The sequence below is a fragment of the Lampetra planeri genome, chromosome 5 (assembly GCF_965212315.1).
Source record: "Lampetra planeri chromosome 5, kcLamPlan1.2.h2, whole genome shotgun sequence".
Classification (NCBI taxonomy): domain Eukaryota; kingdom Metazoa; phylum Chordata; class Hyperoartia; order Petromyzontiformes; family Petromyzontidae; genus Lampetra; species Lampetra planeri.
In genome coordinates, this window is record NC_136111.1 from 7,924,223 (window position 1) to 7,943,367 (window position 19,145).

The 19,145-nt window shown below is 45.1% G+C and overlaps 2 protein-coding genes across 5 annotated transcripts; one reads left to right on the plus strand and one right to left on the minus strand.

The window, feature by feature from the left end:
- Positions 1-4,301: 4,301 nt before the first annotated feature.
- TSSC4 (tumor suppressing subtransferable candidate 4) lies at positions 4,302-8,586 on the minus strand. 2 transcript variants are annotated; one of them, XM_078594304.1, is made up of 3 exons: positions 8,389-8,586; positions 7,033-7,102; positions 4,302-5,498 (listed from the first exon to the last, which is right to left on the minus strand). In XM_078594304.1, exon 3 carries the CDS (start codon positions 5,415-5,417, stop codon positions 4,488-4,490), a length of 930 nt encoding a protein of 309 aa, XP_078450430.1. In that variant the 5' UTR covers positions 5,418-5,498; positions 7,033-7,102; positions 8,389-8,586; the 3' UTR covers positions 4,302-4,487. The 2 variants fall into 2 exon arrangements, with proteins under 2 accessions (XP_078450430.1, XP_078450429.1); XM_078594303.1 differs by having other exon boundaries at positions 8,313-8,581.
- On the plus strand, positions 8,401-18,994 carry LOC144718773 (tRNA (cytidine(32)/guanosine(34)-2'-O)-methyltransferase-like). 3 transcript variants are annotated; one of them, XM_078594302.1, is made up of 10 exons: positions 8,401-8,505; positions 10,851-11,022; positions 12,035-12,104; positions 12,977-13,079; positions 14,030-14,108; positions 14,626-14,678; positions 14,992-15,148; positions 16,090-16,173; positions 17,453-17,556; positions 18,062-18,994. In XM_078594302.1, exons 2-10 carry the CDS (start codon positions 10,902-10,904, stop codon positions 18,404-18,406), a joined length of 1,116 nt encoding a protein of 371 aa, XP_078450428.1. In that variant the 5' UTR covers positions 8,401-8,505; positions 10,851-10,901; the 3' UTR covers positions 18,407-18,994. The 3 variants fall into 3 exon arrangements, with proteins under 3 accessions (XP_078450428.1, XP_078450426.1, XP_078450427.1); XM_078594300.1 differs by lacking the exon at positions 8,401-8,505 and adding an exon at positions 9,278-9,414; XM_078594301.1 differs by lacking the exon at positions 8,401-8,505 and adding an exon at positions 9,285-9,420.
- The last annotated feature ends 151 nt before the right edge of the window (positions 18,995-19,145 follow it).

Sequence of the window (19,145 nt, forward strand, 5' to 3'; positions counted from 1 at the left end):
TAAGCTGTATGTTGTTTACATTGGTTGTTACTTGATTCGGCTCATTTGGGCTATTGGGACTGAAAATGATCAGGGCGATTGGCAGGGCACGCCGCTAGAAGGAATGAAGGTCGGTGGGCGAGATTAGCGAGAGGAGGGAACGCACCTTAGAGGGCTTTCGATTAAGTGATGAGATACGCGCGTGTGCAGGTGCTGGGTGGATTGTTATACATCCTGGGACCATGACGCGGGATGGCGACAGCTTTGGGAGGACTATGTTTCCAGCAGTGGATTGATCACGGTTGGGGCACGATGTGGGATAGGCATGTGACAAACAGCGTGTGAGAATGAGCACCGTTCTGCGTGATGTAATCCTCCAGAGGCCGTTCTCTAACACGCGGTGATGTAAGAACAATATTCACTGCAATAATTAATTATCTCATGACCACATGGCCCCAACTGTATGGACAGAATATTGAGAGAGGAAAGAAAAATCTTTAAAATATTAAAGTCTGCACCCTCACACTACATTGGCACTACTCTTTGGTACTTTCGGTAAAGTCACGTCGGTGAAAAAAGGAATAAAATAAAAATAAATAAATGCAGTTATTTTTATTTCTTATTTTTATGTATTATTTATTTTATATTTTATTCTTCTATTTTATTATTTTTTCAACTACGTGACTTTACCCAAAGAACCAAAGAGTATGGATCCTTGCAGTCACGAAAACTTAAAATCTACATTGTCATTAATACGAATGTGTATGCTCTTTGTCAATACACGGCTAGATGAAGGGAACAACCCCATGTTCGTGTCAGCCATGGAGGTTTTTAAAGAACACTTCACCACACTGGTCAGTGCGGCTTATTGAGAGCAAGGGGCCAGGGACCGTGCAGGAAATATGTACAGTCACGAAGGTCCATAAAATTAATATTATTCGTGTTTTTTATTGATACAAATGGGTCCCTCATTAGTATATCTTTTTTCGACCTCAGCAAATGCATCCAGAAATAGAATCGACACACGTCGACCACAATGCACTGCTCCTGTCATTGACGTCATTGTGGATGAGAGCACATTGAGATACTCCTTTATGCAACAGACATCGAACAAAGAAGTAACCAACGTGCAGTTATTAGTATTATTATTGTCGTTATTACTGAGTTTAGTTGTGGGTACATTTTTAGCAATTCGAACTGGGCTATGACATCAAGTAACACGCAATGGACAACACAGTTGTAACGTTCGAGTTGATGTGCGATGGTAAACAGCTACAAAGCTACAAAGCTGTTTAGCTACAAAGCTGTTTACTCTTTCTTAAACCTGCGTCTCCTCGTCCTCAATAATTAACAAGTGAGCCATCAGAATCCTAATCGTGCATTACATTTGGCTGTACAAGATTCGGACATGAACACCAAACCCCTGAATGAACCCCAACAATGGCCATGACCAGTGGGTTAGTACATGAACACCGAGCACTGAGAATCCCAAGTTGATGCCTTAGTCTGGCTCCTAAAGAGCATTTTGGAATTAGCATCTCGCAACATAATTATGCCTTAATCTCGCTCTGAACCTCAAGATATTTACAATGAACCTTAACGTGACATCAGAAACCGATGAGCTTCGTAGATGATCAGATTCTTCAAATATGAATGAAGATTCTGAATTCTGTGCATTGAAGACCCTCTATGAGCCTCATCTGTTCACAACAAACCCAACGGATGCACACGTCCGTGGTGTTTGTACATCCGGGTGTCCTCCTGTGTTCTGCTCAGGCATTATCAGTCCAATGTGCATGTTTCTTGCTTGCGCAACAACCCACACGGATATGTTGTTTTTAATGTTAAACTTTTAAAACCATAAAAGTGAACTGCCGATAAAATTATTGAGGAAGACCAGTTGTGAAGAAGGAACTTGTACTGTACTTTGTTGACTAATTCAGCAAAATAGTATACTAAACAAAAATGCATATTTCATGGAAGGGCACAATGCTGATGGTTGATGGCATCTTCTGGGCCGTCTTGCTACCGCAAGTGCGTAGGCAGGAGGGCGGCAGTGTGCACATCGACTCAAGCGTGTGCGACCTACAGCTCAAGCAAAAAAAACAGATCCTACGTGTACCCTGAACAGACTGTTGGGGCAAGTGCTGTTAGCGAGCACCTATGAAGGTCGGTACAGAACACAAGGAGGTTGGCGGCAAGCACCACGCCCGGCCGCCTTTGTCTCCCTAGTGGCGATGATTACACACCGCACCAAGTACTTATTTGAGGCTGAGTCGACCTAGGGGAGGCCGAGGACCGGTTCAGATAATCGTCAATGGTGGTGGCTGTGAGCGGGAATCGAACCCGGGTCACCGTGTTCGTAGCGCAGTGCACTAAAATTACATCCCCTGGTCCCCACGCAAAACGACACGCATCTTTCAATAAATGAGAAAGACAGTATTATATTAAATAACTAATTTACAGCGACTTGTCATTCCACTGCTAGAAGAAGGCCGTGCCAGTGTAGGTTGTATCCATGTACTCTTGTTCCTCCGACAACAAAAATGCTCAAGGAATTGGATAAATATTCTAATGCAGGACTCTCCATAAAAATTGACAATTTAGACTAAGTCAGACTCAGATGGAACACGTTCCTTCGGAGTGGGCAGGTAGGAACTTGGTTGGGCAGCGCATTCGTGCGATCCGTGTCACGCGGCGCAAGCTGCGTGACATGAAACAAAAGTTTGTCGGTGGGCTTGGAGATTTGACACCAAGCTATGTGACCACAAATAAAAAAAATCCAGTTTCCACCAGAGATAAAGCCAAGTGTAAAGAGTGGGCAGCGCTTTTTGTGTTTGGTTTGTTGTTCTTCCTCCGCACCTCCGATTAAAACAGTTGGCTAATTACAGTGGGAAGGAAGTTTAACAGGGAAACCGTCAGTCACGGATGGAAGCGTCATACTCCTCATTGTCATCCGTGAATTTGTTGGAAGGTGACGATGCCAATCCAACATTTGAGCCCATCATCAACAAACTACGAGACAATACTAGACCAGAAACTTTAACTGCAACATGGAAACTGGCCAGCTTTCAGGCACTGTACTTAAAAGCAGTCTCAGTGGATTCGTATGGAGCAAAAGAAAAAAGCATTCAGGTGTAAACTTTTTATGAGTGACGTTGATGAATGTAGGTGTGGGCCACTAATTATAATTGCAATCTCAAGGTCGGGAGTTCAATTTCTAATGGGATTGGAGGGAGCCGAGTGCATCACCTCTCTGGTTGATAAAATGAATTCCACTTCGTGAGAAGTCAACATTAGTTGTCCTAAAAGAGACTTGCCCTAGCCACAGAAAGGTGGAATCTTCACTACTGGCATATAGCAAGTAATTTGGATGAGCACTGCTCAATGCTCGCCGTGTGTATTGAACACCGCAGGCACCATTTGCAACCAAAAGCTATTTATACAAAATGAATTACACAAACCAGCGAGTATATTGATTAAAAGCGAGAGGTGTATTTGACCAAAGCGAAGTGTACCGTTGCAAGTTGCTAATGTTGCCTAGTCAAGCACTACGTGTACGTCACTCTGATAAATATAGGATTCCAATAAGGGCTACATTATGAGCGTTATCTGTGGGCATTGTTTACCTCCGCAATATAACGAAGGCCAAGCTGGAAGACTTTGGCCTAGCTTTCGTTCTCTTGGGAGCCTTTACTGCCACTACCCTGTAATGATGGACTCTTGCTCTGGTTCGTCTGTAAACAGATACCGTGAATATTTGCACAGAAACCGGTGTGTATTGCGTGTGGTTAATTAAAAGCGTGGCGCGATAAAATAAAGCTACGCAAGAACAGCACCCACCAAAAGCAATATGATTTCGGTCAATATTATCCGAACCTTATTAGTGTTTGCGGGGCGAAACGTAAAACTACGCGAAACAGTGCGTCAATGCTCGCTTTAATTTGTAAATTTGCATCGCAGAGTTATGAGCGACATTTCCAAAATACGAAGCGCTGTTCTGTTGAAACACGTGGTACTTATGTCCCCTTATGTCAAAAGGAAATCTCAGTCTCAGTACTCATCAGGAGGGTGCTGGGGTTAGACTCAAAACGTGATGAGTTGATGAACCCACTCGCTGCATTGGCTTCTTCCTGGCCACCTAGTAGCTTAAACGATACAGTAGATTCAAAGCATATAATAATAATTTCTGAATAATCCACCATCACCTGGATTTTAAAGGCAGAATTACATGTGTATGCCCATAATCCATATGCTGCAATAGAATATTTTTCTTTAGGAAGCTGATATAAAATCAAACGAGTCTCAAAAACAAATTCACGTACATTTCTCATGAGTGATGTTTATTCCGGGAATGGACATATAATTTTCCATTTACTATGATGAAACGTTTCCATAAATCGGAGACACCAAAGCTAAACGACGTTGGAAAAACAAACAGAAAAGCTAATTATAATCCAAACACTCAAAAACAAAGCCAATGAAATGCAATGTTTCTTTGCACAATCTTAATCACTATCCGAGCCCTCTTTGGCACGAATGTTGGCAATCTTCCTCTTTTTGCTCGTGAGGAACGCAGATGGTGCCAACCCGCTTCCCGTTCCACTTGCTTTTTTGGGTTTCTTTCCACTGTCCTCTGCATCTTCCTCTTCTGCCATGTGGCTTTCCATATCGCCCAAATGCTGCAGAGTAATTCCTCTCCCTGGAAACTCGTCCACGCCCAGCGATCCCACACTGTGCCCCTTTGGCTCCCACGTGCCTCCTCCATCCCCTGCATTGGCTGCTTCAATTGAGCCCTTCTGATGCTCCGCTGGCTCCTGCTCCCTCATTGGCTTAGAGAACTTGATCCTCTTGGAAGCATCACCTGTGAGCGGTTGATTAAACGCGATCACTCCATCACCGTCGTCGGTCATTCCTGACCCTGACCCGTGACCCCTTGCGTGCACGTTTCTCCCGTGCATCTCGCTCAGAAAAGCGTGCGCTACCGAAGCGTTGGACACGTTGGTGCCGTCGTCCTCCACATCCTCTAGCGAGTAGCGCGTCCAGCGTGATGGGTTGACCTGGAAGTCCGGCGTGGCGCCAGGCGCTGGTGGAGGGAGGCTGTTGAAGCTGTCGAGCGGCGTGCGTGGCTCGCGGCCCGCGGTCTCGTTGGACGCCACCCAGCTCCGCTTGCCTCGACCACTCCTCGGTGGCCGAGCAGCCGGTGGTGGTCGCTTGAACTCGCCATCGAGCAGGTTGTCGTTGGACAGAGAGGGGAGAGAGGTTTTGGCCGCAGTCTCCAGACTGTCAAAAATTCCACGGGTGCGGGAGCTGAAGGCAAGCGAAGTGCCCATCAGCATAAACGGGACGTTGGGCTTTGATGGGATCTCGACCGGAGCATCCTCCACGTCACTGTCACTGCTAGATTCGGAGTCCAGTTGGGGAGGATTTGCAGCCATTTTAAAATGCGTCCAAATCTACTCGTCCTCGTCGTCAGGCAGCTGGAAGAGGGCTTTCCAGATGTGACCTGACGCTTTAGCCTGAAATGAGACCAACCATTTGTCTGTTATTCATCCAGGAAATCCTTACTCATTTTTAAGACTCTTATTCATGAGGGCACTTTATAACCCACACGGTGTGGACAGGCCCGCATCGATCAATTGACAAATGTACTTCATTAGCATGTTTGACCAATTCCTTTATGCATGAGTTTTTGCTCGTGCGAGGAAACAAGAGTACGCAGAAAAATCCCATACGAGGGGATAACACAATGAAAGGTCTGCAGAGATGGGTATCAAGAATTACTTTTTGTACTGTCATCTGGCCATCCCACAGCATACAGTCTAAGTGTTCAAATCAACTTTTGCCTAAAAAACATTGGGATTACAGCTGTGAAACCACCCCAGGTTCCACAAATAAATAAATCTCCTTCTTACCTAAATGAAACATATATGGATGACCTTTAATTTTTTTACTTACAAATGCCTCTACTTATATGTTGGTTGTTCAGGGGTGTGCATTTATTAATGCATATGCGACAGCAAATATATGCAGGCTAGCGTTGGGTTGTGGCAGGCAATATAAGATGCTGTGAAAATGAACTTGATTCCTTTGAATCTTTGCAATACCACAAATAAACACCACAAACGGAAGCCTAAACACTGCACTTTCAGATACCATCATTGAACCTCTGGTCAATAATGTTAGATACTGGTGAAATGATACTGTGGTTAGATAGCTAGAGCCCCATTTCAGAATGTTGCACGTTCAATTCCTGTTTGAGACTGGCTTAGGCCCAGCTATAAGAATGTGGAATTTCCACAGTTGGTTCAGGGCCAACAGGGGTGATGAGGAGCACAAGTGATTGTTCATCCGAGGCATGGAGAAAATGTTTTATGCCTGTAAATGCACACAAGTGGGGAGGCCCTCATCCAGTATCAGATAATTCTCGGTTGGTGACTATGAAATCCAACCGCACCTCCATACCCCAAAAGAGTATATTTTGGGGTGCAGAGAATAAAGTGCACAATACACGAGGCAACAGGGAAAAGGGACAATGTATAGGTGTGAATAAAGAGAACTGGAAGGCCTTTAGCCTTGACTTAGGGTGTTAGCAGCTTGGATGGGCAGTGGAAGAGAATTCAAGATAGCAGAGGAGTGTCCTCACGTCAAGTGGATGTTAGTGGAGAGTTTTGGAAGCCCTTTTTTAAAATAACCAGTCTTCTTTTACATTCCTGCAGTTTTCAAACGCGTAGTGCCCTCTATGGGCGATCACGCAATGCCTCAACAGAGGAGGTAAGCTGGGCTTTTATAACTCCATTGGTTTTGATCGACCATGGTAGTGTTTGCCAATGTACCTCTGTTAAAATACAAATTAAGTCATTACATGTCCCTGATGCGACGAAAGAAAAACGTCAAAGGCCATTGGAATGTTGTTGTAGACCAGAATGTAACTTTATTTTCACAGTGTTGCACCCTATGTTAGACAGAGAAGCCGGTCAACAACAACTGTTGTTATCAACAGGACAGCTTTATGCGTCAACTCCTGGGTACAAACGGTGAGGTGTCGCTCACCTGTCCAAGGGTCTTTACGAACTCTCCATCTGGGTTCGTGAAGGCGACCAGCGTCTCTAACTCCGACACCCTGCCAAGTGTAAGGGGAGAGAATTATAATGAGTTATATTGCAAGGAAGACAAATGTCACGTGTTGGCAAAGTAATGTGACAAAATGTGTACGTACATATGCAAGTACAGCCTTTTATTTTTAATTCACAGCGAGATGGTGGGCCTTTCCACGGTTTGTAAGACATCTGATCACACTGGTCGGTGCTGGTTGAGGGTGGGGGGCACATACACCACATGGGGACATGGAAGTACGGTATAACAACACCAATGTATGTTTCTGCACCCACAACGTAGCTCCGCATGTTGGTCGTGGGACGTACGACTCGGGCATGCCATGAAGTAGCCCAGGAAACATTACAAATATAGGTAGGCGGTGTGTGCGAATCAGGTGGCTCAGTCATTGTGCCATTAATAAAAATCCGTACAATACACACTTGTAATGTACGGAGGGATCTTAACGCAGCTTTAACCACCCCACGTGGCCTTCGCGGTTTAATCCTCCACAAATATCTAGAGCAGTGGTTGAGCTATCAGTGTCATTGTGAAACTTAAATCTTGCATATCAGTCCGGTCTATTAAAACAAGGGGCTCTTAGGGAGCTGGAATAATTAATGTTTATAGTTTAAGGGTTCTGAAAGGCAGAATAAGTTACATTTGTGTTTCTCAGGGTTGTTTTAAAAATTGATCGCATAACCAGGCCAAGGAACCCTGACGATTCTTATGTTAAAGCCCAAGGCTCGGAGACAGATTAAATAACTTTTATTGTTCCACGGTTTGTTTTAAACGATGCTCGAGTGAAACCCTTAAAATTAATACTTTTTGTAGAACCAAACAAACTGAGTTTTTATAATTCCCAAGCTAAATCGCAAATAACCTAATTTCTTCGCGCCAGAATTGGATAACCATTTGGTTATCACTCTTCCCGTGTTAATTCACACAGCTCAGTGGGTATATTTAAGACTTCTTAGCGGGGGGAAGGGGATCAGCGTTAATTCCCAATTCGAGACTTGAAACATTTTTTTTCTCTAAATTAAATCTTCAGCGACTTGCCGTCGACGTTGGAGCCACGTGTTCAGGCGATGCGCCTCGTCGAAAACAAACCAAACGCAACCACCCCCCTCCCGGTTTCTTTCTCCGAGTGATCATTGCAAGCGAAGAGAAACCCCCCACACACAACAACCACAACAACAACAACAACCACAGCGCTGGAGGCACGCGGTGGCACTCACAGCGCCTTGGACGCGTCCAGGACGCGACCGAGTTCGGCGAGCGCGGCGGCGGCGGCGGGGCCTGGGCGGCTGCTACCGGGCGGGGAGGGGGAGCCGCGTGTCTGATGAGCAGCGGGGCCCGCAGAGTGAGGCGCCGTCGCCTCGGCCGCCTCCATCGCCGCCCGGCCCACGACGCGAGCGAAGATTGTTGGAGGTGAGAATGGTGAGCGCCGTGGGTGGGTGGTTGGGCCCCGCGCGCGCGCGCGTCCGCTGTGGGAAATGTGAAGGAGAGTTCGGGGGTGGTGGTGGGGGAGTCGATAAAGCGCGGGAAGAGAGAGAGGGAGGCGAGCGTGGTGAAGGTGTCGCCATCTTGGTAAGGGGGGACAAGATGGGGGGAGGTAGGGGGGGGGATTGGAGGGTGGGGGGGGGGGATTGGAGGGTGGGGGGGATTGGAGGGTGGGGGGGATTGGAGGGTGGGGGGGATTGGAGGGTGGGGGGGGGATTGGAGGGTGGGGGGGGATTGGAGGGTGGGGGGGGATTGGAGGGTGGGGGGGGATTGGAGGGGTGGGGATTGGAGGGGTGGGGATTGGAGGGGTGGGGATTGGAGGGGTGGGGTGGGGATTGGAGGGGTGGGGATTGGAGGGGTGGGGGGGGGATTGGAGGGGTGGGGGGGGATTGGAGGGGTGGGGGGGGATTGGAGGGGTGGGGGGGGATTGGAGGGGTGGGGGGGGGGGATTGGAGGGGTGGGGGGGGGGATTGGAGGGGTGGGGGGGGGATTGGAGGGGTGGAGGGGGGATTGGAGGGGTGGAGGGGGGATTGGAGGGGTGGGGGGGATTGGAGGGGTGGGGGGGATTGGAGGGGTGGGATTGGAGGGGTGGGATTGGAGGGGTGGGATTGGAGGGGTGGGGGGGGAAATTATTGGGAGGATCCGTCATGTGTTCGTGGTGACGTCACAACGCATCACAATACGCACGCCTCCCCTACGTAAGATGGCCGTTAAATGTCGATTGCTTTGCGACGTCGTGACGACCACGCGTCTGTTATAGTCACTAACATGGACAGTCCTGTGGAGTCTAGTTAAGAGCTTAGCCACTCTGATTGAAACGGAAGTCTTCGTAAAAGGGTGCGGGTAAAATGTGTTTGTGTGTTTTTATTTCGTTGTGTGTGTGTTGTTAAAAAGGCTGCAGTCGATGTGTCCACGATTTCCGGCGTGTAAAGCCCCCACGTGTCACTAAACCCCTTTTCTTATCTTAGCGCTGTTAGAATGTCTATGAATTACACCGTACGCACGTAAATCTACGCTGTTATTGAATTTTTTTTTATTGTGCATCTCTTTGTCAATCTACTGCTGTGTCGATTGTTACAACTTTAGTAGTTTAAATCCATACAGCGCCGAATACAACCGCCTATATATTCATTAAAACATTTTAAGTTTACCGTTCATAATGTATTTAATATCCCTCGAGCACGTTGATTAATCATTGCCGTATGAGAGCCGTGACTTTATAACTCGGTGGTGGCGGGGAGTGTGGTAACGCTTTAATGAATAATTTCAAAATAATTCATGAAACAAACCCCCTTATCATTATATTATTCCAGGTACAGTATTGACAACAGGATGAATCTGCCATTTCAGAGTTACTTTTACCAACGAAAACGCGGATTTTTAATGTTTTACGCTTCCAGGAGACACCGGCTAATTTCGAGGGTAAATGTGGGGTAATGATGGTAAAGATTGGCATTTCCCACCACTTATAGAGATCACTTCTGTGATTTGCAAAACACGGATAATTTAGGGAGACTTCGTTTACGGATAATGGGATTTCCCCAGAGCGAATGGGCTCCTCTGAGTGAAATCGGAGTCAAGGATGATAGCACGTGCTGCTTGGGAGCTGATGGCTGTGAGGGTATTTACCGTGGTCATCATGAGAGTTATTCATGAAATCGCAGCTCTCTGTCAACCAGTGTTACACATATCGTGGTGCCAGAACAAAGCAGTACCGCAAAGGAGGTCTAATGATGTAGAAGATGCTCACCCCGAGCCCTCATTACTTTGATGGTGCGTTGTCTTTGAGCTGTGGGCGCCTTTTGGCGTCCTCTGGTCGAGCACCAATTGGGTCGAGGCTCAAAAGAAAGCCGTCCCTTGGTGTGGACCAATCAGTTTCAAGGACAATTATCATAGTATGTTTTTGTTTGCATTTTGACTGCAAGTATTGTGGTTAATGCAGACATGAACCCTTGTAAAAAGGTTTCAGTTTTGTTGCCAGAAAAAAGGGGAAAAACCCTATTATTAAAGCAGTACCGTATTTGAGATGCAGGGTGTTTGAAAAAGATGGACCCGATTTGAAATCGCAATATCTCTGAAATTGGGTCCATCTTTTTGAAACACCCTGTATAATATCACCTAGCAAGCAGCCGCGATTGCAGACCAAATACAATGTTCAAAAACAATACGGTATCGACAACATACACAGTAGACGAGTATTCAAAGATTAAAGAGGAAAAAAAACCCATAACGTGTGCTTAATGAGCTCTTGATTTCTTTCATTTTTATGGCAGGAGATTGGCTAAAAGTAAGGGCACTCCAAAGTGTTGGCCACCCACAGGACAATGGGGCGCTCTTCGAAGGACAAGCGAGACATCTATTACCGTCTAGCCAAGGAGGAGGGCTGGCGTGCTCGCAGTGCGTTCAAGCTCCTGCAGCTGGACGAGGAATTTAATCTGTTCCAAGGTGATGACAAAATACAAATAGGTTTGACCCCTTTCTGGCAATACAAGAGATGTCAAGATCTTGATTTGAAGCTTTCGTGACTGCAGGAATCCATACTCTTTGGTTCTTTCGGTAAAGTCACGCAGGTATAAAATAAAATAAATCACGACGTTTCGGGCGCAACACAAGCGTCCGTCATCAGGTGGGAAAGCATGGTCTGCTGCTGAGGCAGACTGTTTTAAAAATCTTTTTAATGTCAAGATGTTCAAACACCTAACGGGTACCTTTTACAAGGCATAAAGTCTGCATTAACCACACATACCTGTAGCAAAACATGCAAACAGACATGCACTGATAATTTATGTGCGTTGTCCTTGAAACTGATTGGCCTACACCAGAGACAGCCTTCTTTATGGCCTTGTCTCACCATTGTTAGACCAGAGAACGCCAAAAGGCAAACAGTACAAAGACAATGGAAGTCTCAGAACACTTTTTTTTGAAAGCCCAGGGGACGTTTGTTACATCGGCCATAAGATATTGAATATTGAAGCAAAAGTAGGTTCTGTGTGTGTGATACCAGATTTGTGCTCGCTAACAGCACTTTCCCCAACAGTCTGTTAGGGCTATACCAGGGGATCTTTTTATTTGTCAAGATTTGAATAACTTTATTGACACCAGGCACAAGTTAGGTGTACGTCTGGCATTTACGGGCGTCTTATAATCAGGAGAATGTGATTATTGATTTGTGAATTACAATATTGTTTTGACCACAAACATCTATGATTTACTTACAAAAAAAACAGCGTTAGAATAAGTTTATTGCGGAACATGGCCCTGATGTTTCTATGATTGGGAAAATAACTTATTCCCCACTCTGTGGTGCATATGCAAATTATATGGTAAAGAATATAGGGAATCATGGAACTATAAATGTAGGTATGTTAAACCTCTTTCGCACTGTACGTAGCCAACTGGAGTAATCTGGGTTGTACATGTACGGCGTGTATTTGTGTGTGTGCGCATCGGATCGCAGGAGTAAGCCACGCCGTGGATCTATGTGCAGCACCAGGAAGCTGGAGCCAGGTCTTGAGCCGCAAACTGCGGTCAGTACTAGTTTTAAGTATTTACAAATTCCTTGTATCCCTTGTATAAAGGTGTCAGTTTTGTACCAGTTGAAAGGGTAAAAACCTATTACTATATTTACAAATTGCAATAAAAGACAAACATCCTTTCATCATCATCACCCATCACCATCTTCAGCCAATGTATAACCAATGCTGATTGAAGGCTTCTACATGCTCTCACCAGGCAAGATGGTCCTGCAATGCCATTGCGCATCTTACTCCTGCACATGCACTGACCTCATCGCTCTCATTCTGGAGAGTCCTGTTATTAGCATGACCTCTTATTGAATGGCATGTAAGTCAAAGTGTTTCCCTGCTCAAACGAGCAAGCTGGGTAGGACTCATTTTTATCAGCGGCCCTGAATTAGTGATATAAATTACATATTCCCATATGTGGGAGACAGTCTATCCATGGACTAAAAAAACTCAACATCTACAACACTGCCTTATAAGGAACAGGATATAAAAGGTGATGTTTCGGGCAATGGCCCCTCATAGAACGTGATCAAATAATGTATCCATGGATTGACCACTTCATATTCCACATGACAGTATTGTATCAACACCCCAGCTGAGTCAATGCCCAACAGAGGTCTGAAATAATCTTTGCTCTGCAGTGGAATAACCACTGTGGGTAACCACGCCTGGATGTGATCAATAGCCTGCAAAGATGGGTTCGTGAACTAAATTGCTGCACTGCCATCTTCTGGCCAACTGACAGCTTTGTGAGTTTAGGAGTTTCACCAACCCTCACCTCGAAAGCTCTCCGTTACAGGTGAATGCCACCACACCCAGCAAATGATGGAAAACATAAATTATGCATGCCTAAGTTGTCATTCTTGATTTCACAGTGGGGAAGATGGGAAGAAGTCCGATGCCAAAATAGTCGCTGTGGATCTGCAGGCCATGGCACCCCTGCCGGGTGTCATTCAACTGCAGGGAGACATAACTAAGGTGAGCAGACAGCCAGGTTAAGTGGATGGTATGTGTAAAAATAAATATTTCACTTTAAGTGGAAATTCATGGAAATGTTTGCATCATGACCAAATGACACAGTTTAGCCGAAAACATAGCAACGTAAAAATGGAAAGGTACAAAAGACACAGTTCCTACAGTACAAATTAGATCGTACAAATGAGTAACAGTAAAACATGAAATGGTAAAAGTGTCTCTTTAAATTTCGATTTAAAGCTTTCGTGACTGCAGGGATTCATCTTCTTGGTTCTTTCGGTAAAGTCACGTAGAATGGAAATAATAAAAATAAAACATTAAATAATTCTCACGACGTTTCGGCCACAACGCAAGCAGTCGTCCTCAGGTGAAGAACAGGTCTGTCGAGAAGACAGAGTCTGAATGACACACCCCAGGCTTGGAGCGTCTATTTAAGCTGGGTTGGAGGGGGGGAGAGCGCCTTGACAAAATAATTTGCAAGGCGCCTTGACAAAAGAATTTGCAAGGCGCTCACCCCCTTCCAACCCAGCTTAAATAGACGCTCCAAGCCTGGGGTGTGTCATTCAGACTCTGTCTTCTCGACAGACCTGTTCATCACCTGAGGACTGCTGCTTGCGTTGTGGCCGAAACGTCGTGAGAATAATTTTTATTTTTATTATTTTATTATTTCCATTCTACGTGACTTTACCGAAAGAACCAAGAAGTGTCTCCTTACTCAAATTATAATGTGAATGGGCTCATCTCTGCTGGCAGCTGAGCCAGCGTTGGAAATGCCATATTCATACGTCAGAGGCAGGTTTAATCACGCCAAAACTACTTGACACAAATCAATACACATTTAACCACTGGCTTTGTAGGTGGGCAGAGAGGCAATGTCTATAATGACTGTGTGCATGTTTCATTCGTTCTGAGGTTATTTTATCGTCTGTGACCAAAATGTATTTTACTGATAGGTCTCCACAGCTCAGGAGATCATCAAGCACTTTGAAGGACAGCCAGCAGATTTGGTGGTCTGCGACGGAGCACCAGATGGTACGCTTGAGTGCTCGAGTGAGAAATGCAGCACGTTGAAAAGAAACTGATAGATCACAGATGAGCCATGTGTGTTACAGCACTGAGCCAGCTACCTCTAAGCCGGCCGTGATTAAACTGGTTTCACAAGTGTAGGGAGTTGATGGTCCCAGCATGGTCACCAATGATTGCACACAAAAAAACTGTCATTAAATAATTTTTCACTTCATTTGGCTTAATCCACTTCTGATAATTAACACTGCTCAATTTAATTGACATACCAGAAACATTCCTTAGATGCCAAATCTAAGGTGTGTCGCCAGTGTCTAGTTTGAATAATTTGGCTATTAAAGTGGCTTAGATGTAGTTTTGTAACGTCATATTCCAGGATTGTTTTCTGCGACAGTTCCGAATGGAAAGTTCTCCCAACTCATGATATGGCACCGCTGGTGCACTTGTGAAATATTGGGATGAACAAGAATCTGTTGTCGTCATGGTCGTGTTTATTTGGCTATTTACTTTGCATGTTATGTTCCAGTCACAGGACTTCATGACATCGACGAGTACATTCAAGCACAGCTGCTTCTGGCGGTGAGTTCATATTGAACACAATCCTCACAATTATCACAAGTGGTTAGTTCACAAGTAAGCAGAATAATCAATATTAATAAATTAATTGGATGCATCATTACACACCTAGCATTGCTTCTCTAAGCAAATGGTGCTATTTATAGATTTGAGAAACGAATTTAATAATTGTGGGCAGGATCCCGGATCTAAACCCAGTATATCAGTAGTAACATGCCTCTGCCCTGGCAAAGTAACAACCTCCTGCTACCCCTCAAACCCCTTGATCCACACCTCCGGTTTCAGCTTTTCCATTTTGGCCGCTGTGTTACCGCAGGCCCTGAATATCACCAGCCACGTGCTGAAGCGGGGAGGCACGTTCGTGGCGAAGATTTTCCGTGGCAAGGACGTGACGCTGCTCTTCTCACAGCTCAAGGTCTTCTTCCCGCTCGTGACGTGTGCCAAGCCCCGCAGCAGCCGCCACTCCAGCATAGGTACGAGCGCCTACAGCAGCAACAACAGCATCTAGGGCAACGGCTTGAGCAACAGCCACAGCAGCATTCAGAGCAACAGCGACAGTAGCACCTAGGGCAGCAGTATGCACAAAAACTACAACATGTACAACACTTTTGTCAATCCACTGCTGGATGAAGGCCTCCCAATGCATTGCGGGTCATAGGGATTATTTGATCTTACTTCATCATGCTGGTCAGTGGCTCAAACCTACTGTTTTTCTGAGATTTTATGAGATTCGGTGCATTCTGGGTGATTTGGCCATAGGCAGCGAACACAACAGTAAAAAAATCTGCCAGTCTAGTCCATTAGGGGAACCTCTGTTTTGTTAGAAAATTCTCAGGCTGTTAAGAACATAAAAATGCACATCTCTGTACACAGATACGTTGCACACACTAAAATACCGGTGTGTGACAATTTAAGAATGGCGTCCTCTGGCGATTCTAAGAGCTTGCACGTTTGGATGGAAGACGTCTTCCACAGTCTCTCATAGGCACAAGGTTATACCCATACGTTGGCACATGGTCTAACACCCACGTGCTTATATTGTAACGCATGCGTGATGATGTGGGGAGGCCTTCATTACAGCAGTAAAAAGAGCAAGGTTGATGGTGATATGAAATACAAATATTTAATAAAAATACAGAACTTCTGAGGCAATTAATCGAAAAGAGACAAAAATTATATTCTTAGGTTTTTTCGGTAAAGTCACCTACGTGACTTTACCGAAAAAACCTAAGAATATGAATCCTTGCAGTCACGAAAGCTTCAAATCTAGAGAAAAAATTGCTTGATTCTTGAATGGAATCCTGACCCCGAAGCATGAAAATTCATAGACTATAGGAGGAGTGGAGTTAATTTTCACATGCATACTTCCACGCAATGACTGTTGACATTTTTTTGCATTTGCCTGTTGTCCCAGAGGCGTTTGTGGTATGCCAGAACTACGATCCTCCCGAAGGTTACATCCCCAACATGTGCAACCCCTTGCTCGACCATGAATACGGTAGGAGCCCACTCGGCAGTCTTCCTGCCGCACTCATCAGTACAGTCTGGCTTTGCCGCACAACTTGACATAATTGTTCCTGCAGCTGTTATTTTATTTAGGTGATGAAGTACGTAACTTTGCCTGTTATATATATTGCTTTATACTGGTTTCGGTAGTGCGTTGGGTACCATTGTGACCGCGTGCACAGGAAAGCTTCCGTGTACTCATCCTTGTTTTATTTCTGATTCTCAAGTTACGGACAAACATTTTTCCATACATCAACAGTAAGATGAATTTGAAACAAACATTTTCCAGTAAATTAACAGTCAGGTGATGATGTTTAAAATACTCGAAAGCAGCTGGGAATATCCATCGGCTGAAAATAAAGTTACAGACTAAAATAAAAACATAAATAGATCCACGTGATGAAAGACAAAGAAAGTTGCATAGCATCATGGAGACAACCCAGAATACTTTTCAAATGTATTTTGTGAATTTAAGAAAGTAACAAGACTGACATAGGTATTGAAAACCCAAAACTTTGTTCACTAATGTCTCCTCGACAGACCTGTTCTCCACCTGAGGACGGCTACTTGCGTTGTGGCCGAAACGTCGTGAGAATTATTTTATTATGTTTTATTTTTATTATTTTATTATTTCCATTCTACGTTACTTTACCGAAAGAACCAAGAAGATGAATCCCTGCAGTCACGAAAGCTTTAAATCGAAAAATCTGTAGCATACATATGGGTTTGTCATGTTACGCTCTTCAGAATCAGAATCTTTATTTAGACAGGAGGAATCCGATGAGCTATGAAGCTCTTTCTCACAGATGCTCAGTAGGGGTGGGTCAAAAAGTTCCAACAACAAGGCAAAAACCGAGAGGATTGTAAAGTATAGGAAAGGTAAAGAATTCAATAAATTGTAAAAGTATATCAATTCCTGCCGATGTTTCAACAATAAATGTAAGCTTTACCAAGGAATACTTTATCAAGGACACAAGACCATAGGCTGCACCTCCGATCTGTACGGTTGGTTACGTACGGTGCAATAGAAGTTCAACATACATAGTCTAATGTGTGATAATAAGCCTTTTGGATTGTCTCTTGAAGTACGTTACATCAGCTTGCAGCGATCGTGCACTGCTGTCTGCGAGAGCTCGGTTTGTAAATTTCTTCATCTCCTGACGTGACAGCTTTACCTCATTTCGAATGCAGCATGATTGAGATTTTTTTTTTTATTCTTCAAAAATATTTTGATATATAAAAAAAATGCTCCCCTGTGCATCTCCCTGCAGATGTGGACTTTAACCAACTGGAAGGACCCAACCGAATCATCGTGCCGTTCCTAGCATGTGGGGATCTCAGCGCCTATGACTCCGATCGCACCTACCCACTTCAGGTACGGTAACTATCCCACAGAAGCCCTGCTGTGCCTTTGTTATAGAGCATCTTGATTGATAAGTACCTGCCTGCTTATTAAAGAAAGGACACAGTCCAAAAAACAAACAGCTCTTACCTCTTGGTTCCACACCCAGGCTATGTGCAAACATGTTAAAGGGGAAGGATGATGTATTCGGTTTTGTGTATTTGTCAAACCGTTGACCTATTCCATAAATAAACAAATCAAATGAGGCAAAACGGCAGAATGGAACGGCACCACAAATGATGCTGGGCCCCAGTTGCTTCAGTTGATGTGTTTGCTCTAAGTTGCGATATAAATTCCAAATATTATAAATTCAATCAAAGAACCAATTCTTAAAATTAATTCGCGACCTTGTATCTTGACACTTTATTGAATCGCGCCAAGGGCGAATCGTAACACATTTAGCGAGGTGCGGTGACATCGGGCCTGGATGACCTGTCGATGTAACTGTTAATGCTCACCCACCTTGACGTGCGCACAGCTCGAGGAGGGCAAGCAGTACGTGTACACGCCGCCAACGCAGCCGCCCATCAACCCACCCTACCGTGAGGCCTGCAGCCTCCGCAAGAACAACCTGCTCGCCAGGGAAGAGCAGCCGACGACGGGCTCGACCGCGAGTGACCTGAGCGCGTTGCGAGGGCAGGGCGATGCCGCCCGCCGTGCAGGCAACGCGAGTATTCGGCAGGAGGGAGGCACGACCGACGAAGTTGTGCAGGGCCCATCGTTGGGAGCTGAAGCTGAACTGGCCGAGGTGGCAGAGGGCGGAGGGCAGGCGTGCGGCGGTTTGGTTGAAATGATGGAAAACGTGCGAAACATATCTTTGTGAAGGACATTGCCCTATTTGTTCTGCCTTTAACTGCGTATAAAGTGTTTTCGAATGTAGCCGAGGGGTGGGTAATTACGGACATATTGGAAAAAGACGACAACAAAGAGTTCCTGGGTAAGGCTGGAGCAGGCTACATGTTTCACGGAGGAGAGACGTTAGTTCGGTTTCAGCACGTCGCAACCCACTTACTGTGACACTTCGTGTCTTTGGAATGCATTTTGTGCACTTGGATCTTTGTTCTGGTTATACTGATGTGTCGCTTTAGGTGCTGGGAGCTGAAGACAACTGCAACAACCCACGGAGTACTGTGCCACACGCAACTTTTGTGCTGGAGTATGTTAGTTGATCTTATTTCGCAGCGTACATCGTCAACTGTGCTTATCGTATGTGCGAGTCATTGCTTCCTCCTCCTCCTGCCTGGGACCCTGAATTCAACAAGGGGCATACAGTGTCTTGCAACATCGTTTTTATTCTAATATTTTTAAAATAATACTGAGTACAGTGTGTAAACAAAATGTTGGATACATTTGTGTGAAAGAAATAAGTTATTTTATTGCGAGTGTAAGGGTTATTAAATCTATGAATACATGGCACGACTATTACCTTTTTGTTTTTGGTTTTTACGACCATATCATTTGGGCAGTTTTACGCATGCACACCCTTAATTTTGCAATGACTTGGGTGTCCTGAACAAATGCAATGCTGCACAAGTGTGAGGCTCCCAGTAGAGGGCAGTGCA